This window comes from Doryrhamphus excisus, chromosome 13 (assembly GCF_030265055.1).
Source record: "Doryrhamphus excisus isolate RoL2022-K1 chromosome 13, RoL_Dexc_1.0, whole genome shotgun sequence".
Classification (NCBI taxonomy): Eukaryota; Metazoa; Chordata; class Actinopteri; order Syngnathiformes; family Syngnathidae; genus Doryrhamphus; species Doryrhamphus excisus.
In genome coordinates, this window is record NC_080478.1 from 13,547,635 (window position 1) to 13,575,038 (window position 27,404).

Sequence of the window (27,404 nt, forward strand, 5' to 3'; positions counted from 1 at the left end):
CAAATCCCAATGTCATCTGCAAACATCATAGTCCATGGAGATTCTTCTCTAACCTCATCTGTCAGCCTGTCCATCACTATAGTAAACAAGAAGGGGCTCAGAGCTGATCCCTGATGCAGTCCCACCTCCACCTTGAACTCCAATTCCACACTTGAACAAGTGTGGAATTCTGAATCTCTTCGACACAACCTCAAGCAAGTGGCGTGCAGGTTCCACTCCCGAGAAACCCTGTCCCAGAAACCTGTACCTGAGGTTCCCTTGCGATCTATCAATACCTAACATTGTGGTCAGGATTACCACAAAGAAAAATAATGAAGAGCCAAAAGGCACATCCACATCTTTATTGTTGAAGTGGTTATTATAGAGAACTGTTTGGTAGCCAACATGCAATCTGGATGTAAAGCCCTTAAACATAAAGTGGACACAGCTGTATAAATAATATGTGCACTGTATGGCATGTAAAATATATACTGTGTATATTTTCTATGTATAAAACATGCTTCTAAGTTAAAGGAGAGCACTTGGTATACACACACAAAACACTTAGTGTCTCTCCAGCTACTATAAAAGTCACATACACAAACAATGTGGCCAAACTCTAGCGTCTGGTTACTTTTAATACAAAAATATTACAACAAAGACTTTATAAAGAAAAACTTTCAAATGGAATAGTGCCACTCAGTACGTTCATCGGATTATGATTACAAACCCTTATTGACTCCGCTTATTGGTACATTTCCCTTCTTTTCATAGTCAAGAATGACACAAAACTACACGTCTTCATGGGTCCACAATGTTTAAGTGCGTGATAAAAAAAAAAAAAAAAAAAATTGACATGCAAGATCTTTCAGTCATTTGTGTTAAGAAGAGGGCTTCAGTCAAGTATATTTGGATTGAAGGAATACAATGCTTGTGTCTTGTCTCTGGTACATCCCAGATTTTACATTCAAACAACAACAGGGGCGGAGTTTGGATTAGGAAAGCATTAAGGGTGCACCCCTTAAATTCAGTAAACAATATAACTCCGAGGTGACAGAGCACGTTGGTATGATTAACAGGATCCGGGAAGAAAATTCTGGTCATTTGTGACCGATTCAACAGGTATGTTGGTATCTGAATAAGCAGCATAATTAATGAATAAACCAAGAAATTATACAGGATTTTGTGTGTTTTTTTTCACTTCATGTGATAAAGTAATTCTATTTTTACTTCCTAATAGAGAAAACATGAGATGACATCATTTTGGTATTGGGCCCTTCAATTAAGAGTTGAGGTATGTGTAGATGCTTCACTGTTTTGTGGGTGCGCCCCAACGCTGGCTGCAATAAATGGATTGCAGTTTTTCCATTGCAGTCGTACGAGCTTGAACAGAATGGAGATGGGCTGATGGAAGTCGTGGTCTGAAGCAGGAGGAAGAAGTCGTGAAGAAGTGGAGATCAGTGTGCTTATCGGCCAAAAGAGCTTGGTATACAGTCTTCAGTTTAAGAGGAAACCTCCTCCAGATGGACCACAAATCCTTCAGCACGAGGTTAGCTGGAGGGAGACAGTGACAGATGCGGAGTTTAAAAAGACGCAACAAACTATGAAATACCAAGATGATTTCAAATTCAATCCATATTCACTTTATTAAGCACCGTGTTCATGTTCATTTTTGCACCTCACACTAACCCGCATTGAGTTCAACATGCATCCTGACTAAAGCGTAAAAGGTGGAAAAACACCCCAAAGACAGAGAAGCCTTAACTTGTAACAGAGTCCACTGCTGGAGTCTTGGCGCATCAATTTAAGACCATTTGACCTAAAGAGTGAAGCAATAGTACAGCATGATAATGATAGAGTATGGACATCCACTTACTGTAGTTTCCTTTTCCGAGAAGAGAGCAGAGGATATAAAGCTGTCTACCATCAAGCAAATAACCATGATCAGTCATATCAGGCCAATGAGTGGTTAGCATGTGAGCCACTCAGTCAGGACATCGGGAAGACATGGAGTGGAGTTTGCACGTTCTCCCCATGCATGCGTGGGTTTTCTCCGGGTACTCCGGTTTCCTCCCACATTCCAAAAACATGCTAGGTTAATTGGCGACTCCAAATTGTCCATAGGTATGAATGTGAGTGTGAATGGTTGTTTGTCTATATGTGCCCTGTGATTGGCTGGCGACCAGTCCAGAGTGTACCCTGCCTCTCGCTCGAAGACAGCTGGGATAGGCTCCAGCACAACCGCGACCCTCATGAGGATACTAAGTAGTAGAAAATGAATGAATGAATGATGTGTGAAGCCAAAAATTGGCAAAATAGTGAAACTTATAGTAAAAAGTGTTAATATTAATATGGTTAAAAAAATAAAAAGCTGAAAATAATGTTGGGCAAAACAATGGTACTATAACCCTGGAGCCAAAAAAGGTGTTTATACAACACTTTTCTGGTTCGGGAGGTGTCCAAAACGGTGGTTTTGGTGGTTGTTTGTCTATATGTGCCCTGTGATTGGCTGGCGACCAGTCCAGGGTGTACCCCGCCTCTCGCCCCCTGAAGACAGCTGGGATAGGCTCCAGCAGCCCCCGCGACCCTCGTGAGGATAAGCGGTAGAAAATGAATGAATGAATGTAAGAAGATGATGTTATTTATCTTCTTCTTTGTTTTTGGCCTTTTCCCTTCAGGGGTCGCCACAGCAAATCAATCTCCTCCATCCAACCCTGTCTTCTGCATCTGTCTCTCTCACACCAACTACCCTCATGTCCTCCTTCACTACATCCATAAACCTCCTCTAAACGCAGCATCCTTCTACCAATATATTCACTATCTGTCCCAACCATCTCTCCAAGGCGACTAACATGTAATGTCCCTCTGATGTACTCGTAAAATTGATGTTGAAGTTTACAACTCTGCTACCTGCTCTTGCTGGTGGGGAGCTGTCGACTGGGCCTCCGCATGGACTGACTGGGCTGGACTTTCATGGAAGCTCGTGGTGAGGAGCGTGCAAAGTTCTCAGGAGGTGGTGGCTTTTTGGGGATCTTCTTGACCAGGCGGCTCACCCACTTCTTCTGCTCTTCCTGGGATATGGCCAGCAACAGCAGGTTCTTGGCCGTGGACACATCATAGTTCACTGAACATATAGAAGAGAACATTATTTATTACAGTATTGGCATTTTAAAGATACTCAATTATTATCAATATTGTATTGAACAATGAAACTGTTTACCTTTGCACGGAGCAATGATGTCTTCTTTTTTGTCCATATGGTCCTTATGGCACTTGATGTGACAACGCCGACATTCTAGGGCCGGTGGGGGCTTGAACATATTCCATAGCGGTTTGGTGCATGCCTCACAGTTGGTAGGGAAGTGGTACAGTGTGGGGATGAACTCGTGGCCTTTGTGACAGATGTAGCTGGATTTTTCTCCGATTGGTAGAGGATCCACAGGAAACTCTGGCTCTTTTTTACTCTCACCTTCGTTGGCATAAAGAATCTGGATGAACGATAAAAAGGCAAAATGAGAAGTATGAATGTGGCAGTTTGTTTAACTCAACACCAACACCAACACCAACATCAAGCAACAATTAAAAAAAAAAACAGGTCAGACCTGGAATATTCTTGGAATTTCTTTGGCATCAGCACGGTAGACATCCGTTTGAGTGACAGGTCTCACGTGAAAAAGTTTGCTGTGAAACAACAACATGTAACCCTCCTTATCACAAATGAAGTACTCACTCACAGGAAGTAAACAACTCAAATAAGTGACTACAGCCTTTGTTTGGGTGGATACTCACTCTATATCAAGTACCATATAAGGAATGGACTGCTCTTTGTCTTGTTCGCTCTTGTAGAAGAGAATCTTCTTGCTGCTCACAACGACATACTAAAGCATGAAGACAACATTGTTAAGTTAAAAATCCATCAAGTTTTCATTTCATTCACTTCAGTTACCTTTTTCTCCCATCCAAACTTCTTAGTGTTGTTTCGTACTGGGAGGGACAACCATCCTTCAAGCCTTGTTTCTGAGCAGGAAGGAAGAGACTTTTACAATGTGCTAGCATTGTGATAAACTGTAGTTAAGATGTATATCACGTTTAAACCATTTTCCTGCAAATCACTTGAAGTATTAATCAATTGAAAAGTTACTATACTTTGATGCAATGAAACATTTGTGAAAAGCTTCAACCAATGAGTGGGTTTTTACCTGTAAACGCATCATCGGCCTCGAACTCTGGTCCACTACTGATGCTGGCAGAGTCCATTGACTGCACACTAAGTGATTGCAGGAGATTTCTCAACTGTTCGATGTCGCTGTCTTTACTGTCCAGAGCCATCTGCAGCTCAATTCGCATTTGACTCTCATCTGCCAGTTGCTACAAAGGGGAGTTGGAAGGAAAACAGGTCTGGTCAAATAGACACATACTTTATTAAAATTCATTTTTTTACAGATATTTTCCACAGAATTGCAATCTATTTGTGGTGGTGGTGGGTTGTGTGGGATGACATTATAATGTAATCAGCAAATTTGCATAATTGGCCATGACGCATTAAAAAAATGATATATTTTTTTATTTACGTATTTTTGTTTTGTTTTAAATATGGTTGTTTGTCGCTGTGGTTAGCGTGCAGGCCTCACAGCTAGGGGACCCGAGTTCAATTCCACCCTCGGCCATCTCTGTGTGGAGTCTGCATGTTCTCCCCATGCATGCGTGGGTTTTCTCCGGGTACTCCGGTTTCCTCCCACATTCCAAAAACATGCTAGGTTAATTGGTGACTCCAAATTGTCCATAGGTATGAATGTGAGTGTGAATGGTTGTTTGTCTATATGTGCCCTGTGATTGGCTGGCCACCAGTCCAGGGTGTACCCCGCCTCTCGCCTGAAGACAACCCCGCGACCCTTGTGAGGATAAGCGGTAAAAAACGAACAAATTGTGTTCTAGGGATATATCAACATGGAACATACCCAAAGATATCTTAGACTATTGTCTTTCTTTACATGTTTTCAGCAGTATCAGCAGTAGAACATAGGTAAGTTTCAGGAAAATATCAGTTACCGACTAAAAAAAGAGAAAGAGAGAAAAACATGACAAGCCTGTGAGTGCTTTTAGATAGCAGCACTTTATACTCTCATAAGAGGATCGATCCATACTTTCATTTCAGAGTCTACAAAAGTCTCTTCACACACGTCGCTAGCAGCATCATTATGAAAATGTTGAGAATTTGGAGGGCTCTGATTACTTGCTAAATACTGTATAGTAATAAAATTGGCTCTGTTTTCTTATTGTCTGCACAGACCATATGAATTCTAATAATGTGTTTATGAGCAAGAGCGAAAAGCTTGGAATTTGGAACTTGGAATGTATGGGAAACACTAGATATGTTAATATTTTGTCAGAGGATGACTTGTATGTATTTATCCAGTAATTCACCATGACAGTATTAGCTATCTATTCTATGAAGTCCCTCCATTGTTGGGGAGTGAAAATATGTGACAGTTCTACTAACCGCTTGCATTTCGTTGATCTCTCGCTGATATTTGATGATGGTGCTGTTGAGCTTTTCCTTTTCCGATCTCAGTTCCAGTTGGAGCTTTCTGTTCTCCTTCTCCTTTCGCCGCATGTCAGTGTCATTGCCACGGCGACTACTTCCACCACGTACCTCCTTCCTGTTCATAATTTCTGCCAGCTTGTTGACGGCCTGTAAATGGACATGTAAAGTTAAGTTTTTTTCCCCCACTGAACTCTCGTCTGCTAAGGCAAATATTTTAAAATGTTGAAAGAAATGCAGCTTAGTGTGGCCATTATTGGACAAAGCAACAAAGCAAACCTGTGTCTTCAGCGTCCGCTCAGACTGCAACTGCTTCTCGAATGTGTTCTTCATCTGGCTGATCTGCTGCTCCCAATCATTTGACTTCTCTGTTTCTAAACAACAAAATAGAAAAATAATGACGTTTTAGATATATTACTGTACATAACTATTATAAATGACATAATACCTTCAAGAGCGTCCTTCATTTTATTGTTAAGCTCCTCCTTCTCATTGGCCAGATTGGCGACATCACTCGTCAAGGTCCTATTGGCTTCTTCCAACTGTTACATCAACATTGTAAGCGAAAAGGTGCCTTTTTTTGCCACTTCTGGCAATTATACTAAAAGACATTTTGAACAATTTACCGAACTGATGGTGATGTCTTTCTCTGACAATTCCTGACGATGGCGAGCCATCATCTCCTTCAGCTCCAGTTCCTTCATGATTTTTTCCTTCTCCAGGTCAGAGTACTGTTCCTCAGCAATAGAGCGTGCCAGCTGCTCTGAGTCAGCTTTCGTCAGTGTGATTTCCAGCTGGGCTGCCAGAGAATCTCTAAAAGACAAGCAAAATGTAAGGCTGAGCGACTGTCATCCACAAATATATTCCATTATATAAGCCCTTCATCCATCTGTAATTCAGAAATAGCAGCACGTAATCACTACCCTCTAAAGGCATGAGGGTAACAATGGGAATTCTTATTTTTTAACATTCCCATGATGGGAAAATATCACATCATAATAGAATATGTGGCCGTATAGGAATAACGTATATTTTTATTATTATCCAGAAGTAGGGTTTACAAACTGTGCTAATGCAAAATTGCAAATTTTGACAATGTAGCATATTTGCCACTAGAGGGTGCTATTAACAACAAAATGTCAACAAAAACAACCATCTGGTTGAAGATAGGGAAAAAAAACTTCATATCCATTTGTGGCCAATGCAGAATACTGTACATGTTTTAGCATTACCGAGGATGGTCATAAACATTTGTTGGTTTGTTTGTCAGGAAGATTACAGAAAAGTCCAAACACCTTTCCTCCTGTAGTTCCTGTAGTGATTGTTGCATTTCTTTGAAGAGCTTGTTCCTCTCCTCACATTCCTCTTTTAGTTCACGAACCTGGGTCTTGTACAACGTCTGGAAAACACCAAAGCCTTGTCAAGTAAACCTGACTACTAAACAAACTATGATGAATCCCATTAAGTATAATATGAGCTATTGGTTTAGTACCTTTAGTGTTGCTGTTTGCATATCAATATCAAAGTGCATTTGTTACTACAGTAGAAGGGTTAGTCGGCATTACATCAAACACATATACAAATATAATTTTTTTTATGTACATAGAAACCATTTAGGAGTGTCGACTAACAGAAAAATACTGCTCAGCTTCTAATTGGTCTTGTAACTCCTTCATTTGGCCGTCTGTGTCTTGTCTTTCTCTGTGGACAAAAGCAAGAAAATCTCTTTTACGAATCATCGACATGTCAAATGTGAAAGATACAAGTAGTCAAAACCTTAACTGACTTGCGTAGCTCGTGGTTCTGTTTTTCCAAGCTGCGTTTAATGTCCAGTAGATGATTTGTTTCTTGCTTGAGCTGCTTTTCTGATGATCGCAGAGAGTTGAGTTGTTGGTTCTGGGCCTTCAAGTCATTCTGAGTCAAGTTACGTTTCTGTGTTTCTTGCTCAATCTTCAGCGTCAGATTCTTTACCTGAACACATTGTACAATGGAAAAAGATGGTAAATGAATTGGAGGTAGCAGTTCTTCATATGTACTCTTCTTTGTATTTTATAACCAGTCACAACCCGAGGAACCAAACACCTTTACTGGAGCAAAATGAGATACAATAAATTCATGCCTGCCTGACACTGTGGTCCTTGTAAAGGAAGTCATAGTGATAAAGTTGTCACCGGATTTAACGCAAGGGTTAATAGTTTGTTAAAAGTATTTTTCTTTATGGATACATTTGCTAAGTGTCTCACCTCCTCTGTGAGGTGGTCTTTGTGTCTGCGCAGTTCATCCAGCTTTTGAAGAGCTTGTTTATAGTCACAGTCCATCATACTGCTGTGCTTCTCCAGTTCCAGTATTCTGTTCTCCAGTCGCAGTTTGGCTGCTCGTTCCTCTGCCAGCTTCTGTTCCATGTCTGGATGTTAACAGAGGAGAGCATAACTCATTAAGACACACACCAAGAAACATTTCCGAATGTTTAAATGTTGATGACAGTACCAGGATGTGTTGTAGACAAGAGAAACGTACCCTTCATGGACTCTGATTTGGCACCCTCAATGGTTACTTTTATCTTGCTCTTGTCAGCCAGCAATGCCCTGGTGGCTTTATGAGAGCTCTCCTCCTGATCCAGCTCCTGCTGCAGCACCTTCAGCTTGTAAGTCAAATCAATCTCCTTGTTGCTCTTTTCCTGTGGGCCAGCGCAAACATGTTTTAACACACAATGTGGGTCAATCATTCCACCTCCCCATCTGATGACACATGTGGGAATCAAATGATATAAAATACTTAAACTCAGTTTGGTTTGCATAATTTTAATATGTATATTTACCTTCTCCAGGTCAGTTAGTTTCTCCTGAAGATGCCTCTTCTCTGTCTCCACTTTGGAAAGAGCTCGTCTCTGTTGATGTGCCTCCTCCTCCAGGCCAGAAATACGCCCTGTAAGATGTATCACTGGTGACTATTACACACAACACAAACTTCAATTTATAACAAATGTATTACTTTCTTGAAGGCATTTTTTTTAAAGACACAAGCCCCAGGACCCAGCAACTAAGCGCATCTACGTACTTCATCACAGAAACCTGACCAGAACTGGTCTTGGACCATGTGGGGGTAAGTGGCCGTTAGTGGGGATGTCATACAACCTCCTTAAGAACAAAAAACGTCTTCAAATGCATCATCTCCTTTAACATCACAAAGGTGATTGAAAGGTGGACGAAAGTTATATTCTCCAATAGGGAAAAAATGGACCCTTGATGGTCCCGATGGCCTCCAACATTACATCAGCTATGATGTATCAACATCCTATTTCATGTAACTGGTTGTTTGCAGTAAATTGTTTACTCAAAAAAAAACATTTTGCCTCACTTCCATTTCTTTGTTTTGCATTTTGGAGCTCTACTCCTTCAGATCTAAAAGTGCAAATTGTAATTTGTTGTCATTTTTCAACTGGCCTTAAAATTTTGATCAGGAGTGTATGTTAATTTAATGCAGTGGTTCTCAATTCTTTTCTGTCATGCCCCAACTGGGGGGGACAGAAATGTTTTTAAGCCGAAGTTATATTGATAAACTGATGATATCTATTTATTTACCTGTACTGCACAGTCTGAATCCAGCGAAATGCAGCAACATGGAGCATACAAGCGTATTGAAGACTCAAATTGCATGCTAAATATGCAAATTGAGACATGTGGGCAGGTCTGCACTAATATTGAAAGTCATCCCTGCATCTCAGCCCCCACCCCACAATTTGAAAAGCACTGATTTAATCTCCCTTTAATCTCACTTTAATCTAAGTGCTTTGAACCTGTTTCCATGTCAATTTCCAAAGACCTGTTGATCAATATAATGCATCCCAAGGAGTTGCGGAGTCCTATCAGCATTAGCTGATATTTACTAATACAAACTCTTGTGCTCAGTAAGGCATTAATCTTACTCACCCATCAAGTCACTGATGGTCTCTGACCCCTGGCTGTGCTCCCTACGTTCTGTCTCCAAGGCGGCCTGTAGGCTGATGCATTCCTTCTCCAGGCTTAACTTGCTGCGTTCCAGCAGACAGCATTTGTCCTGCAGCTCGCGCACGTTGATCTCCAGCTGCTGCAGCTGTTTGCTGTTTTCTGTCTGAGCTTTACGCAGCCTCGTCGCAGACTCAGATTCAGCCCGTAGAAATGTGTTGGCTTCTTCCAGCTGACATTGACAATAAATGTGAATTTTACAAGAACCCTCCTATGTGCACCAATACTTTTTTCTTTATATATATAATACTTTTCTTTTTATACTTTGAAACATGACAATGACTCAAAAATAGTCCAGTGAATTCATCTTAGAATGTTTCAAAAGAAAAAAGAATGGAGAATTCTGGAGTGGCCTAGTCAAAGCCTGGAAGTTAATCCAATTCAGATGCAGATTTGAAAATGGCTCTGCATGCAAAAAAAACCCAAAAAACAAATAAAACTGCAAACACCACAATGGTGAAAGATTTGTGCATTGAGGAATGTGAAAAACATTCTGCTAATTATTGTGGGACACTAGGAGAATAGCATTGTGTCCAAACTTTATACTCACTAGTAGTATGCATCTTTGCTAATATTTTCTTAAATGTCTTTTTTCCCAAATGTGATGTAATTTGCAATTATGTCACCTTCATCTACAAACATAACAAGATCAGTTATTGACATGGGTCTATTTCTTATTAAAGGACTTAATATTTATTGTGGTCTGTTCAACTGTAAGTGACTGACCTGTTTCTGCAGATGAATATTCTTCTCATTGGAAATGTGTGAATTCTGATTTCTTCTTTTTAAGTCATCAAGCTGGTCACGGAGGTTGTTGACTGCAAGAGGAGATACAACATAAATATTTAGTATTACATTTTATAGTATTATGTGACTAATTGTCCTATAACCATGAATAATTCTTCAATAACTTAAAACACGAATTGATGATGATGAGTTGCTTTTCATTTGATAATCTTTTTTTTTTGTTATATACCAGAGTAAATGTCATTTTGAGTGATGTTCTCCTATCACCTTCATTTTCCAGACAGCGTTTCCTGTCAGCTTCGCTCTCAGCTTTGCGATGGCTCTCCAGGCTCTTGTGCTGCAGAAGGGCCTTTTCCCTTTCTAGCTGCCTCAAATTTGACTCCAAATTCTTCCTGCTGGTCACCTAGAATAAGTAATTTGACATGTTCAAATATCATAAAGTATCACTTTCACCATACCATGATATTATCACTAATTTAACAACAAGCTGGGTTGTAGCACTCGCAAAATATTACAATATAAGCTGATAATTCAAGTCAAATCTGTCTAGGCAACAAATATATTCAATTGGTCTACCTCTTCTTCAAGTTCTTTGGAGATTTTGTCCATACGACTTGTGGCAGCTCTGCACAGATAGAATTGAAGAATTAATGTGAGAATTTCATGTCTCATCGTTAATTAATTGTGAAAAATGAGAAACGCTTCCTGCACCTGAATTTGTGCTCTAGATCATCTTTGGCTTGCTTCTCATTATTCAGTTGTACCTCAAAATGATGAAGCTTTTTCTGGAGCGCTGTAGACGATGATGCTGTCTGAAGAGTCACATGGGTTCATGTCTTATTGGGTATTTTTTATATAAGATTTCATCAAGACCTTCTAAAATGAACTGTACAATAAGTATTTTAAAAGTGCTAAGAGTTAGTTTTAACTTCACCAAACCTATCGGACACAGCCTTGAAATTAAAGTCATGTTGAGGTGAATTTACCTACCTCTACCTTTGAATTATCATTAATAACTGAGGAGTTGTTGGAAGAATTTAGTAACCTGAAAAAGGAAGCACAAAAATGTAACACATGTAAATAAAAATTTATATTGATCATAAAGTGAGAGCCACAGATCTAAAAATGATACGCTCAAGACTTACTGGTCTTCTTTGAAGTAGGTGAAGCCAACAAAGGGAAGCTGATTTCCAACAAAAGCCTTGGGTGTTGGGAACGTCTCCACATCACCCTTGTCATCTTCAATCTCATCAAAATTACTGGTGTCTATGTCACTGCTTAGTTCAGGGACCACAGGTGCAACCGCTAAAAATAAAAAGTAATATTGTTAAGTGATCTAAACTAATCATTATTGGGACAGTTGCACTCTTTGTTTAGCAATAAGATGATACTAACTGCCTCTGATGGTGTCAAAGGTCCACTGGTCATTCCTAAAAAATGGGTGCCGCTTGATCTCATCCACACCATTCCGGCCCAATCGCACCTCCCTAACCAAGAAAAAAAAGAGAACATACAGAATGACCAAGTTTAACTTAGTTCAAGGTTCACAAACAATACACTTGTGCTGTTTTTTCATATAATAAATGCCTTGAGGTTGAGGTGGCTCTGACAAAGAACATGCTATCAACAACATTTTTGGGGACAGTGTGAACTGTGTAACTAGCCACAAATCTAAAGCCTATTCTAGCCGACATGTTACTCCTTGGCTTTATCACTAATCAATCACACAATCACACATCAAGCCAGACAGCCATCTAAATCAAGAGTGGGTTAGGCTTTCATTAAACATACCTAAGATACCTGAACATGTTTTTTGTTTTGTTTTTTTGATTGAGGGAGAAAGCCAGAGTATCTGGGCTGAGCGATTATAAACACAACAAATGCACAAACCAACTTCACTATGAAAAGCCTTAAAGTATTCAAGGCAGCAGTGTTAACCAATGCATTGTTGTGCTGGGATCAAATGAAAAACAACGAACATAGTAAAACTTGTCAGCAAGTCGAGTACAGGTTATACAGTGGTGCGAAAAAGTGTTTTTGATTCAAAATTGAAATATTAGTCAAGGACAACAACTAAACACTATGTGCAGTTTTCTAAATGAAACTAATTAAGGGAGAGAAAAAAACCTACATAGCCTGAATGATCGTATATTCATTTAAAAATTGCATTTTGTGTTCAGTTGCGTTGTCATTGACTAATAACATCCATAGATAACACAACAGGACCCATCTTCATACCTGTCAGTCAAAAAGGCACAGATTATATTCTTGGCATCTTTAGATATCTCCACATCATCAGGGAAGTTGAGGGAGTTTTTATGGTCCATGATCTTACTGTAGGTTCCCACCAGAGAGTCAGCATAAAAAGGCGTGTCACCTGGGAGCGAGCACAGCAGTTTAATACTTCTCAGAAGAAAAAAAAACGTATATTTTTGCCAACACTTTTGGACGAGAAAAAATGACTGACCAACAAGCATTTCAAAGATGAAGACCCCAACAGACCACCAGTCACACTCTCTGCCATAACACCCATCACCTCCCTGGGATTTCAATACTTCAGGAGAGATGTAGTCAGGAGTTCCAACTGCTGTGTCACAGTGCACCATACCAGTCTGCAACACAAATTCATATGACAATCTCAGGTGAGGTTTTCTTTTGCTATAACGCCTTAACTTTATCAACTTTACTATGTATTTCTCACAGGGATATTTTCAAACAGTATATAAATATCGAACAATTCAACTTGAATATGAAAGAAAAAATGTTTTTCTACAGGACTACATGTTCACAAAATATATATTTAAGTAGCTACACAAAAGTAGTATACTTTGTTTGCTGCAATTATTTTGGTGTAGTCTATTTTTGACACCTTCATTTTGTTAACACAAAAATTTCAAATGTCCCGGGTGTGGTAGCAATTCTGCCATTTCAGATGGCTCCTAAGGTTTAATGTGTTGAAGCTCTGTTTTTTCCCCTCATCATGGATATTATTTACACATTTGACTTTATGTAATTGTGGTCACTTACCCTCACTAGGATCGAGTGGTAATGCAGTACATAATATGAGTAATTCAGTGTGGTTTATTCTTCAAAAACACATCATTCCCCTGCCATTGTTAACCCTTCCATGCTTGAATACAACTCACAGAATCCATCTTCATGCAGGTGCCGAAGTCTGCAAGCTTCAGGTGTCCGTGTCTGTCCAGCAGCATGTTGTCTGGCTTGACATCGCGGTGGATGAAGCCCATCGAGTGAATAGCATCCAGTGCCATCACCACCTCCGCCGTGTAAAACTTGGCCCATTTCTCTGGCACATCATAGGTACTGGTGAGGTTGACCAGGTCCCCTCCGGGCATGTACTCCATCACCATGTAGAGGTAGTGCTCATCTTGGAAGGCGCAGCACAACTGGGCAAGAAGACAAGATGAGCTACTTTATACTGTAGGTATTTAAGGTACATCGTTCATCATATGGGGCTGGGCAGGATATCAAGTTTTGAAGATATTTTGATATATTTGCTGACGAGATGTAGAATAAGACAATACAGCTTACAGTTAGTGGTGTGTTCAAAATACTGAAATACTTTTCTCGGAAAGCTATGCGGGTGTGTTAGTCTTTCTTCTTGCTCCACTCATTTTTTGAGGAGATGTGCTTGTCACATCTTACATATTGTTTTGACTTTATTTAGAAATATAGAAAATACCAGGATATACTTTATATCTTATATATTCAAAATACTCTGCTAGCTAAAGTACAGAACAGTACCGCCCACCTTAAATATTATAAGAAATATGGCTGTAAAAGACGATACATATTAGTTTGACTGGTGACTTAAATGACCTACCTGCACCACCCATGAACTGTTGGCAAAGGCCATGATGTCCCTTTCTTCCCAGAAGAAGGCAGAGTCTGAGCGTTTGATCATCTCAAACTTGCTAAGAAGCTTCATGGCGTAGACTTTCTGGGAGGCTTTATGCCTGACCTGAATAGTGGTACATAGTCAATATCCCAAAAAATGTTTAGCCACATTGAGTTGAATGATACAGCAAACAACATGTGTACTTTTTGACATTTTGGATTGAAGGTGAGGATGCAATATTGAGAAGATTCAAATGTAGTTTATATAGTGACACCAAGGCCGTCTTCTCATTGAGAAGATTCAAATGTAGTGTATATAGTGACACAAAGCGTCAATGGAATGGAATCAGGGTCTTTCATTACTCACCAGTTGAACCTCACCAAAAGCTCCTCGACCAATAACTTTAACTCTGTCGAAGTCATCTGACTTCATCTGGAGCTCTCGAACTTGACTTATGACGGCCTCATCTGAAACATACATTACATAAAACATTATACATACATTATGAGTATTGAGTGGAAAGATTTCAGCTTTTAATAAGAGGGTAAATGCGTCAAAGATAATCCCAATCAATCTCCATTCAAAATGTACTTACATCTATTTAAGAAGGTTTCAATATTTTTATTCTTGCGTAGTGCAGGGTAGTCCAAATCTAAGACTAGAGCATTTATGGAGTCCTGTAAAAAAAGAGAGAGAGAAAAAGGAAATTCAAACAAATAATACCAAAGGAAATGTCATTTTCAGTTGTTTAAACAGGTTCAAAATTTCTCTAAAAAGCAATAAGTAACTATAACAACACCAACAGATGAGAAAATACATGTAAAACATGTCACCAACTACAACTACATTAGATAAAGTACTTTATTAAATATGTGGGAGAAATTTAGGCAGTTTCAACTTTTAAAATGAATAACAACAATATACTGGATTATAAAAGGTAATGCATTCATGTACTATCATTTCCTTACATTACATATCATTACTATCAAAAGCTCACATGTGCATGTCTAGACTCTATGGTGGCGTGCAAAACTAACTGGCCTAAAACAGCAGCAGGCTTCCATTAATGTTAGCTTGGGGTTTTTACCCTTTAACATCACAAACTGCATTTTGAGTCTACTGTCTGCACACTGCATGACTCACTTTCCTATCATCTGCCGCCTACAAGACTGTCACTTGTTGTGGGCTCAGGCACATTGGTGTGGTCTCTCCCTCTTGCTCAACCTCTGCACACTTCTCGCTCAACGCTGGATGCTAGCAGGATGCTGGTACATTCGTCTGGGTTTTGGAGACTGGGCTGAAGATTATGGGTGATCAGCCGGCCCAAAAATCAACTGGTCATTCTGGATCAACATGTTGCTGACCCTGCCTTAAAGGCTCTTCCAATGTCTGTACGGACCTGTACGGATCCTAATTGGAATGTATAACTTACATTTTCCAATTGTTCAAGCAGGATTAAACATAATTGCACATTTTTAACTTTAAGTGTGGGATCTAGCCCAATTTCTCTTTGATGAATGAATTGTTTAAAAGGTGTCCCCAAATACATGCGTCTGAATTGTATAAATAGTATCCGTTTCTCTACCCCCTGCTCTTTTCAGTGTCTTATCTGCCTCTCCTCCTGTTCTTTCCATCGTTCCCCGCTCGACTGCAGGCTAGCACTGTTTAGCCGTCTCAACAGCACTTCCCCATTAAAGGACTAACCTCACACAAAACTACTATTTAAGGAAAAAAAAATACACATGCAGGGGGTGGAGAAGGGCATACAGTTGGGGGGGGGGGGGGGGGGGGGGCAGGGGGTGTGCACATACAAATACACGGACGAGGATCTCCCTAAAAGCAATCCAGGAAATGATCCACCCCGCCCCGAGCCTGGTAGATAATTTCACTGTGACAACGACAGTCCCTGTGTGCAACTCGTTTCCTGTGTGGGCGTACTGCCTGGGACTACTGCTCTGAATTTTTCAAAAAAAAAAAAAAAAAAAAGACAACATCAAGGATCCTCATATACACAAAAGATAGTGTTTAACATTTTACACTGCAGTTTTCAAATTTGAATGCAACTACATGTAGATAATATGTACAGTACTGTATATCATACCAGAAAAACTACTATTAATTAAAAACAGTGCATATACAAATTCATAAACCAATACTAGATGTGATGACACTCAGAATGTCCCAATATTTTAGTTTTGTGGTCAAGTTGCAATAATGTGGTGGTTTTGCCACACTACAGGAAATGTAGGGACATGCAATGACACTGAAGAAGATAGGCTTTCTATTTAAAAGCTGGGCCAACGATCATTGTAGTGATATCTACTTTAGTGTAAATAGAGATACTGCATGACATTTAAATATACTCTATGACTATTACATATCAATCTTTAAACTTGGTTTACTTACGAATTCTTGCGTGAACATTTACAGTGCATACATCTCTAACCTATGCCAAAAACAGCCAACAAGTCACGTGTAAGGTGTCTATACTGACCAGTACATTTATTCACAAGATGATATCCAGTGTAGCCCCCACGCTGGAGGATGGGGAGAGGACATGCAATGACAGTCCTTGTGTAAAATGGCAGTGTTTGTGATGCCAATCATTAAGTAAAATTTAAAAATAATACATATTTACAAAGTGGATTACATGTAATTGTGAATCCAGATTGCAAAATACAAAGTGTAAACTTGCAATATTTGGAACCACTACAGCCACCAAGCAAACACTTCCCTCACTCGGAAATTACATTCGCAGTTACATTTCACTGTTGCAAGTTGTCATGTGGAGGAGGGTGGATTTAATAAATAAACATATCACCCAGGCAACATAACACCAGTCCATCTGAAAATGTCTGCAACAAAATAAGGAAATGATTTAAATGGTTCTACACGACCCGCAACTCTAGTGATGTTAAGCTGCACAGAAAATAGATGAATGGATGGATGGCTTAGGTAGGTGGGTTCTACATGAGACATTTTCCACAAGGTTTTAACGACATAATGTCGCCTTTGCAGACATTTTACTGAGTGACAATGTACTTCCATTAGCAATGCGACAGAAAAAATAGAAAAAAAAATTCTCAGCTACTTAGTCAGGGCGTCCATCTATGAATATTAATTAACTGGGTATTTGGGGAGGCATGAAGCTGAATGGGTAATTTCAACTGACTGCAAAACCATTTACAATTGCTGCAGATAATTACTGCAGAATTCTCTTTCATATTCCTGCACGATTATCTTCAGTTTCTGACACACTTTCAGTGATGTCTTCCTAGGAAATATTTGTCCAGTTGTGAATCATAAGTTATTTTCCATAGCCAATGGAAAGTGGATGGTTGCTTGGCAACTACTGTAAAATGCAAAGAGTTGAGTAACTGCAGCCAAGCTTGCGTCAGTGTTCCATTTCATATTGAGTAATTTATAATTCATAGCACCCCGTGATTGGCTGGCAACCAGTCCAGGGTGTACCCCACCTCTCGCCCGAAGTCAGCTGGGATAGGTTTCAGCATACTCCCGCAACCCTAGTGAGGACAAGCGGCATAGAGAATGGATGGATTGATGGATTATTCATAGGTTTATTAGAATGGTATTGTAGAGCACTCCTTTTGCTGGTTCAATACATAATGCTAGATAGATTTCCTTTTTCAACTTGCACATGGCAGAAGTCATGTGCAGGTCACTCTTTCTTTTTGTGAAACTAGTGTGAATGTAGCCCCCTAAAAATTCTTACTAACCACCTCATCAGTGGGAAGCTGGAACATAAACACGCAGCAGCCTCACTAAACGGATTGTGCAGAATGTCACTGTTTTGATTGAATTCCAGCCGTTTTAAAAATAGCTGTCCAGATAAACGGTGGACTGAGCATAGTGAAGAGGACTGGGGTTGGCATGGCCCATAAACTCTCAAAAACAGACACAACAGCAGGAATCCTGCAGAGGCTCTCAAATAGCACAGTGAATGTTCCTACAGGGAATAGAAAGAGTAAGCTTTTCTTTCGAATTTGACTGATTTGTGTCCCATGCTCCTGTGCCCTGTTCATTTTTGGTGCCCAGGCTTTATTCGACAGTCAACTAAGGAATGTGCTGGCAAAAAATAGCAAAAGGGAGGAACTCTACCCATGAGGTCCATTAAACTTGAATGACTCTAGATCATCATCAATGGGGAAATTATTGCGACTGCAGCTGTCAACAGTATGAAATATTACAAAACCATTTTGTTGATATTTTAAGACCATTTTCCCAGAGAAAATAGTTGATATAATCAATATAATATATGGGGACACATGTTGACACACCATTGACACGCATTCCATGTTTTCCATTGCTACATTGCACAGGTGTTCCTTGCTTTCATAACAAAACTGTGTGGCCAAAATGCTAAACATTCATACATCGTGCGGCCAGTATGGTGTATAACAGTCAACAAGCTTTCCAATGACACACAGACCTGATCAAAAGCTTAAAACCAGTTCAAAAATTGCTATACTATGCATTTTGCACATTTGGACCTTAATGAGGTTTTAAGTTGAGCTACAATATTCAAAAGCAATGACGGGGAGTAAGACTTTTCATCAGTATCTGTATACGTAACATGTAAATAGAACGTGGCATAAGACCCCAGATTCAGCATACAGTCAGAAGGCAAAACATTAATAGCAGCCTTGTGAAACAAGCAGTGACATGTCAATCAATGCCATTGTATTTACATTTATTTATACATTGTATTTAATGTGAAGTATGCTTAAGGAAACAAATGGTGCATGCTTAAAAAATGCGTGTGACAAACAAAATTAACATCTCATAACTGCGAGACACTTCTTTTCAAAATTTACAAACATTATACCTTCATTTTTCCCCCCATGCCCCAAGCTGACTGCAAGTGTTAAACTATAAAACTAGAGGTGAATTATTTTGGAAAATAATCAATTTGCTATTTTATTCCCCCCAATTGTTTTTTTAAGAATAATTGTAAGGAAGTATATTTTCCACTACCCAAACAAAATAGTCTTTTCTGTCTGGTTTACACATTTACAACATTTATCTGTACATGGTCACACATTGAAGTCTTTCTATTGCTTCATATTTTATTTTTGTCAAATGTAACGAGTAGTGATTGCAATAGTCGGCTACACTATGTGCATGCCCGTGTGTTTTTTGTTTATGTCAGCCACCCATAATGCACCGATAACGGCAGTTGCTCAGACTGGTGTAGTCTCATAAGCACTTAAACCTTAAACCTACAGCATACAGTATGTGTGTTTGTGTAAGAAAAATTATTGTGTGTGTGTGGGAGGTTATGTCTCACCAGCAGGTTGAGATGGGCTGATAAGATGAAGCCAGATGGAGAGTGCTGCGCGTGGGAGCCTCCTGTTTGCCACTCTGCACACTCACACCCTCATTTAAAACTAAAAATACACTAAGAAGAAGGTGGCAAACTCTTTAACATACTCACAGGATCGATAATTTGCAAATCTGACAACATAAAAACAGCAGATGTGTCACCTCAGCTGCATGATTCATTAACCAAATCATATTCTGCAATTTTTATCAGTGCACTATAATAATTTATCCAGGTTTTGTTTATTACTGGGCATCAATTAGATATATGTTTTTCATGCTAGATATTACATGTGTAAAATGAATATCCTCTTGATATAGTATAACTAGTACAATAAATGACATTTTATGAAAGATTTTATCTTAAGCGATGAGCCGTGTCACTTCATTGTGTATGGCGGCTTGACAGGTAGGGTGTTGCATAAAGTTACAGTTGTCGATGCCTCTGTGGTAATTGCATGCTGCCTACCATTCAATGTTTTGCACATGACACAAATAGTAGTGTTCAACTCAAGTCACCTCTTGTATTTACTTACTCACTTATTAAAAATTATACGCGACTGTGGCAAAAACCTCACCACACTGAACAATAGAAGCTAATAAACAACAATATTAACAAGGGTCTCTTATTTACTTCTCAGCGTGTAGCAGATGGCCATAACAGTAAGGGAGAAGAGCTAAGCGGAGCACAATAACGGACCGCTGCAGCGTAGAACGGTGGCATCCAGAGAGAGCTAAGGCACAGCAACAAGGTAAGCTAACATTAGCATTTGGCTTTTCTGTTTTTAGCTATGTCAAATGTTACAGTGAGTCACTATGATTAATCTGTTAGACCAGAGAGCCACAAACAGTGGTTTACATTTACATTTGTGGTCTCAGCTTGGCCAACATGGAAACCCGACTTGACATGTACAAGAAATATAACCTCGCAGTGCCAGATTTTGCAATGGAAAGGTGTCAATAGCAGTGGTTAAAATATGGGTTTTAAAACATGATCAAAAAGCAATGGTCACTCCGACTGCACATTACTCAAAAAGCTTTCTTGCCTGTTTTCAGTGATTTAAACATAATGAGTGCAGAGCAGATAAAAGGACTAGGCCAAACACCTGTCTGATTTAGGATGCAATAATGTCCGCTATCATTCATGAAAGGACACGGGTAGAGTTGTTTCTGAGTTATGCTGATAACAATCATACATGTCGTGGATACAAAAGCAGTCAATAACATAACGGTCTGCGCCACCCTTTTCATTTGGCAGTGATAATAATATAAGTAACGATTGGTGTAGTACCTTCTATGTCTCTAACAGTCAGGGAAAACTCCTATGAACTTTTCCAGTTGTGTTCAAGGCTTGAAGCCACATATCTGAGGTGGATTGTGGTATTTTCAAGCCATTACCGACTTGGACATCTGACAGACACTGGGTCTTCTTCATTGAAGTGGAGCAACAAACCAAAAAAAGGCCACAAAAAGTCCTAGCTGTCTTTCCAGGGTAGGTGCTGAGTAGAGCGACTGGCTTGTTTTGCAAAAAAGAAAAAAATTGGCCTGGGCCACCATCCCAAGTGCCTTATAAGGCAGTGTTTCTTTCCAGCTAGCATACTGATACCAGTACTGTTGTTGCTTGCCTAAGAGCAACTCAACGGCACTCCAGAGACAAAGCGGATGCTTAGGTTTTACTATCAGGTTGAAAGACAGAGGGGTTATCCCTACCTCTTTGAAGATCCACACATTCAAAACAAATTGCTCAATATGGGAAGTGGAAAGGGGCAGAGAAGTCAGACAAAAATGGAACAGGAAATGTTGGAAGAGCAGAAGACATTAACGTTAGCGTGGCCAAAATAGGGAGAAAGGAAAAGGGGAGAGGAGCATGTGAGCAGTGAGGGCTATTGGGGACAGAAACAGATACGTGGTGAATAAACAACCAGTGATAACCGGATCATTTATGGTGCTACATGACCTTGACACATTATATCATTACACGGTCTCATAATTAAAAAAAACAGACGAAAGGTAAAATTGTTTCGGAAATTAGAGGTGAAATAAAAAGTCGATAGCTTGAAACACAATTGTGTGCATTTATCAGATCTGAGACTTTCAGACTGCATACTGAGAGTGGAGTGAGCCAGATAATACAAGATAAGGCTAAAAAGTGAAAGGGGAAAGTGCAGTCCTTTGCAGGGACTTTGAGTCCCATATGTACTTGCCAACTATTTACCCAATGAGGTCATTTCCTTCTCGATGGTCGAATGACAATCTATGTGCCTAGCAATCAAGTGTACTTTTTTTTTTTAATATCCAAAATTAAGTCTCTCTCTTGCCCTGAACAAGCAGAGACAAGAAAGTCCAATACTTATAAAGTAATTATGCAAATAAAAAAGACAGATCTGTTCTGATATGTGCTATGCAGAATTGTCTATATATATAATAGTCTATATTTATTATCTTGTTTGTTTATTTTATTTAAATGTTTTAAACATTCAAATTACAATGTTAAAAATTCTTGAGAAATGTAAGTTTGTTGCTTTTCAGATGTGTATTCACATGATGTTGCCATATAATACCATTAGATTAATGAAAACAATGGTCTCAAAATAATGCTGACAATAAGATCCTTTATGGATAATAATTTGTAGAACAATTATCGTTCAGCAAAGTTTGTTATCGTGACAGGCCAAGCTAGCATTAAGTTAGCTCTTGTTACGTTTCTGACCATGTGCAAAGGTTAAATGTTTTAGTAAACATAAACACAGTCGTGTCAGATATGGACACTTAACACTAGTTAAGCACTACTGTAAAATGACATTTGGCATGAAGGTCCAAAGGGTCCGAAGTATTGCTGCTCAAGCACCAACAGTGTTTATTTCCTGCATGTGGTAAAAGAAGCAGAAGTACAGCAATTACACAGAGGCTAGTTAACAATATTTTCTACTTCTTCAGATGTTTATGATGCATAGCAAATTGTTGGTTCCCTGAATCACAAACTAGAGCCAGCGTAGGCTCGTCTTTGCTGTAAATACACAATCTCCACATACACGGAACCCACTTCCATGACTGTTGTTCAAAACAGAGAGTGCCATTTGTCCCATGTCTGCGTAAACAAAACAAGAGTGTCATGCAAAATATCTTACATATGCAGTTGGAATTGCATGGGTGACTACATCTTCCTTAATGACAAGTACAGGTATTACAGTTTGTTGAAGATTTAGAAGCAATGTGTGCAGAGGCTGACATCCCATTAGAAAAGTTAGCCAGTTAAATAAAAGTGCTTTATAATTTGAGATAAGTCTATTTCATTATATGGCTTAAGGTTTGTAGCTTTTAGGCAACAATTTTATATCATCATAACATGACACATCCTAAAAATATTGTGATGTATGCTAAGGTCCAACCCTTTGTGCAAAATCCCATTCACAACTTATTGCAGCTTGTCGCTTTCAATTTCACAGGACACAGCTGTGTTGCGTCTTCAATATGCATTATCACAATAGAGATTTTAACTTTATCGCCCTATTGTAGGCTAAATTTATATAGTTTCTGTCTTATATCATTCATATTGGCCATCCTTAGTGTCATCTATATGAAGTGGCGCCGCACCCACGGAGACCCCTGCCAAGAAACAAATACACGCAGCATTATTCCAATCAATAATTGGAGTATTTGCATCCATGCTCAATACACCCTCCCTGATCAGCAAAACTTCTCGATCTTAGCAACAGCAGCGAGGCTTCTAAAAATGGAAACCTGCAGCCTGTTCTCCCAAAGCATGCTTCCCACTCATCTTTTGTCTCAAACACTCAGCGCCTCCATCGCCAACTAGCATGCAGGAAGAAAACACCACTAAAGCAACAATGCTTATTAAATGTCATAAAGATTTGAGCAGAGGATTCTTAAGCAGTGTGTGTGTGTGTGTGTGTGTGTGTGTATGCATGGCCAGAACAAGGGGCCCCAAGCTGGATGAGGCCTGTTGAAAGGGTGAGGTGGTGCTTTTTAAAAGACAGAAATTACATTGTGTTTGTCTTTTGTTAGATCCGGTTAGGGGACCTAACAATTCAAATCACAGCCTCAGACCGAGTGTAACTTCAGTATTCCTCTGAAGACCTTATAAGGAACACCAGGGGAGAACTTAAATGCCCAAAACACAGAGGGGTGTCAAACCTGTTTTCGCCATGGGCCACATCACAGTTATGGTTGCCTGTAACCGTACATCCTGTAAACCCTATACTGTAAATCTTTAACAATGTAATTGAAATCCCAACCGTTGAATCAATCATCACTGGACTGTTCAGAATGTCTTACTAGAAGCTTCACCTCTTATCTGAACAGCCTTCATCAGTTCATACTCAAAGACTAGATAGGACAGCTAGTCTGAGGGGATGTTATAGGATTCAAGCATTTGTCCTCTAAGGTAAAGACATACCGCAACCAAGACTGGTTCCATTCTTTTGTGGGACAAAACAACAGTCATTGAATGCAGTATACATTTTCTGTGAAAATAAGGGTGAGTTCATAATTGTAGTTCTCTAGGCCCGACCATCAAAAAAAGGCTAAGGCGTCCCTCACTGTCCCTGAACTAAAACACAAATATAAGACATTGAAAGTCATAACACATTGAATGACATGTTGATATGTCGTATTGTACACTGGTCACTAAAAGTCAGTACCTGTTGGTGTTGTAATGTTTTCTCAATTCTGATGTATTGAAGTTATTGGTGGATAAGAAGGCTGTGTTGTGGTGGGAGAGAGAGTGCGGAAGAGACAAATGTGTTCTGTGTTGCAATTGAGCATTCCTTATTGGTGTTAAGGTTTGCAATAAAACTTTAAAAGAACATCAGGTTCTGTGAATGCTACATTACATTAGCCAACACAAGAATTTCCAGAAATAAAAAAACAAAAGAAAAACAGAAACAACAAGAAGGAACTCTCTGCATGCTAAAATGGGAGCCTGTCTTATTCCTGATCATGTTTACTTGCTTGTAGGGGGTTTATCTCATGTCCAGAGTGCTCTAATACGTAGTGTTAAACTGTACTTGAAGATCGTAAATAGGTTTTCTGTGGTCAAACTACAAAAATATTAAATTCATATATCAAGTATCCTACTTCATGTAAATTCACTTATCATGGTCAGGTTTGATTACTGTAGTGATTACTGTTTTGTAGTGCGCTTCGGTCAGCATTCACACTTGTATTGTTGCCACCTGACCGGGTCACATACCATCGTAGGACTTTTGTTTCTATGGTGGAATTTTATCAGCTGAGCTGTAACAAAGCGGATAGGAAGTACATAAAGATGTCAAAAAGTTCCCCAGAAATGTGTCGCTAGGAGACAGCTTTTTCTGACAACATTGCCAAACTGAAATGAGCAACACGGCCCCTTTGTTGAAATGCGTCATGTATGTTTAACTACTGTATTTACGCTTCTTGGCGTACATTTGACTTTTATTTTTTGATGATTCTCAGCTTTCTGTTGGGTGTTGCTATGTATCACCTGGCTACAATACCATTAGTGACATCATATCCAATCTATTGGTGCAGTAGGCACACTCACTAAGTCAGGACTAGACCCACGACTGGAGTCTGCTGGCAAATGGCCCCAAGACCCATCTCTCAGGCGGTCTCGGCCCATTGTATGGTCCTGGACTACATTCAAACTTCACCAAACGAACGGTACTAGCAAGGCAAATTGATTACAGTCTGTTTTAGCTGGACCAAAAATGACAAGTGTGAACACACCCTAAGTGGAACATTCCCCACACAAATGAATCCTAATCTGTAGACACCACAGCCCTGCCCCCTCCCCAAAACTGCACTGTCTGCTCTCAGTCTTAACCATTAATCAGGCCTATCCACTGTAAAGCAGTACACCGCGTTTTACCCTGCCTTTTCCATTAATTTATGGCGAGATATCTGGTTACAGGACAGACTGGAAAATGTAGTTTTACAGGGACGACAAAGTGGATGAGGTCTCCCTCGGTAGTACACCAAAGGACAATGCTAACAACAAGTTAAGGATGACAGAAACGCATGGAATAACATACATACATCTTGCACATGGCATTACTTATTTACTTCACCGTTCTCATTATGTGTGTACTGTTGCAGGGAGCATAACATTATTCAAGACATTCTCTTAATAATGGAGATGCGTTCCGCTCGACTTACCAGCAAACTTTCCAGGTTTAAGGCAGACCTGGGGTTTCTCATCATGTCCTCCAACTTCTTCAGTCGGGTTTCCATCCTCCTCTCGGCGCCCTGAGACATGTCTGTAATGTCACTGGTACTATAATATGAAGAATGGTGGGGTTTTTTTCCACTGATTGTATGGGTTTACATGTGAAACTTGGTTATTCGTGGGGCCTAAAGGAGCAGCCTTGGAGCTCCCAGCCCACCCAGATAGCCTCCGACGGGAATTGTGTGCAACAATGAAATCAAATATTCCCAAAGCAAAGCGTGTTCCCCAAACTTGTAGAAAGAAGGCACTTAGCCGTTCAGCCAACAAAGATAGCCTTCCACATAACGTCTCACCTCCAGCATTTTTTTCCCAAGTCGAAGATAAAGTTTGAGTTGGAGATAACAGGCAAACGGCAACAGGGCGTTTTCTTGAAGCCCCTTCGCCTCCCCTTTCCTTTTTTGAACGTCTGGAAATGCCTCAGACTCGCGTTTCGAAGACAAAACGCTTCAATTCAACCCATTCAAGAAAGTTACACGTCCGTTCGCCTGGGAGTTTATACTCGGCGGTGCCACAAGTGTCGCGAAGGAGACACGATAACAATGTCTGCTCTCCCGCGCTCAATATTTAATAGGCATGCTGTCTCTTCCTGGAGTCCTTCTCGCATTTTCCAACACCTCACAAACTGCCTTCTTGTCTCCTTTCTTCTCGCTTGATGTTGCAAAAAAGTTCTTGTTGTTTCCCTGGAATGGAAAGTCCAACTGCCACACAATCATCACATCTACATACTGACTCGCGTACACACACATACACAGTCTGGAATCTCCCTCCTCCCACCGTCAACAGAAAGAACACCATTACCCATAACCCCCCTGTCCGTGTACCACTACATGCGTTCTGCTTGAAAATTTGCAGTTATTATTTTTAACGTACGCAAATCTTAAATACGTCATTTGACAGCAAAGCTACTATAATAAGACAAATTATTTAAAAAATGAACACAGCAAAGTACTTGCCTTCAAATTTTGTTATTAATCCGGTACATCGTAAATAAAATACTGCCAATACTGGATTACAATACAATACATTTGTGATTCTGCTTTCGATTGCTGATAATGATTATAATAATGTCAGGACAAATATTTTAGGAAAATAACAAAGAATATTTTCATCAAATACATACAATATATGTAACAATCTAACAACTTCAAAAAATACTAAAAGTATTCTGCTATATGTCACATTGCTATAAGCAAAACATTACTTAGCTCTCCTTCCTGTCCCCATGTGTCCAATAAAAAAAACTTACAACTTACCTCATAAGTTTCAAAATAATATACAAATATAACAATATTAACACCGTAACAATATGAACAACACAACAAAAACAAGGATATTTGCATAAGTAAACTGATAGTTAGCTAGAGACTAGCTAGTGCGCTTCTACTATTTACATCCATTCTCCTCATTTATGCTAAGCTACAGAGCATGCGCGACAATCCTTCCACTGGCAGCCCAGGCTCTTGCCTTGTTTAAGAGACTCACTGTCAACCAGTGGTGAGTCTTGCCATACACGGTGTATGTCTCTACAATCGATTAATCTAAGGATATATGGTCGACTGTTATCGATCTAGGAGGCTGCTACCTTTGCAGGCACATCTCTCACTTGTGCAATCGGATCAGTTTAACGTGCACCGCCCTAATACAGTATATATGCAAAGCATTGTGTTATTATTAGTTATTAGTATCAACATTCCAGCGTTTTTC

At 39.6% G+C, this 27,404-nt stretch overlaps 1 protein-coding gene across 3 annotated transcripts; it reads right to left on the minus strand.

Moving 5' to 3' along the window:
- Nucleotides 1-326: 326 nt before the first annotated feature.
- Nucleotides 327-26,508, minus strand: rock2a (rho-associated, coiled-coil containing protein kinase 2a). 3 transcript variants are annotated; one of them, XM_058090752.1, is made up of 33 exons: nt 25,631-26,508; nt 14,727-14,808; nt 14,498-14,598; nt 14,117-14,254; nt 13,419-13,679; nt 12,740-12,884; nt 12,511-12,649; nt 11,668-11,759; nt 11,418-11,577; nt 11,263-11,317; nt 10,984-11,084; nt 10,849-10,897; nt 10,540-10,675; nt 10,252-10,343; nt 9,451-9,697; nt 8,340-8,446; nt 8,039-8,198; nt 7,765-7,925; nt 7,308-7,492; nt 7,153-7,222; nt 6,817-6,920; nt 6,148-6,334; nt 5,970-6,063; nt 5,801-5,895; nt 5,480-5,671; nt 4,179-4,347; nt 3,926-3,996; nt 3,769-3,857; nt 3,582-3,660; nt 3,200-3,467; nt 2,890-3,103; nt 1,745-1,798; nt 327-1,533 (listed from the first exon to the last, which is right to left on the minus strand). In XM_058090752.1, the coding sequence occupies exons 1-33, from the start codon at nt 25,727-25,729 to the stop codon at nt 1,530-1,532; spliced, it is 4,200 nt and encodes a 1,399-aa protein (XP_057946735.1). In that variant the 5' UTR covers nt 25,730-26,508; the 3' UTR covers nt 327-1,529. The 3 variants fall into 3 exon arrangements, with proteins under 3 accessions (XP_057946735.1, XP_057946737.1, XP_057946736.1); XM_058090754.1 differs by lacking the exon at nt 25,631-26,508 and adding an exon at nt 15,275-15,474; XM_058090753.1 differs by lacking the exon at nt 1,745-1,798 and having other exon boundaries at nt 25,631-26,505.
- Between the last annotated feature and the right edge of the window lie 896 nt (nt 26,509-27,404).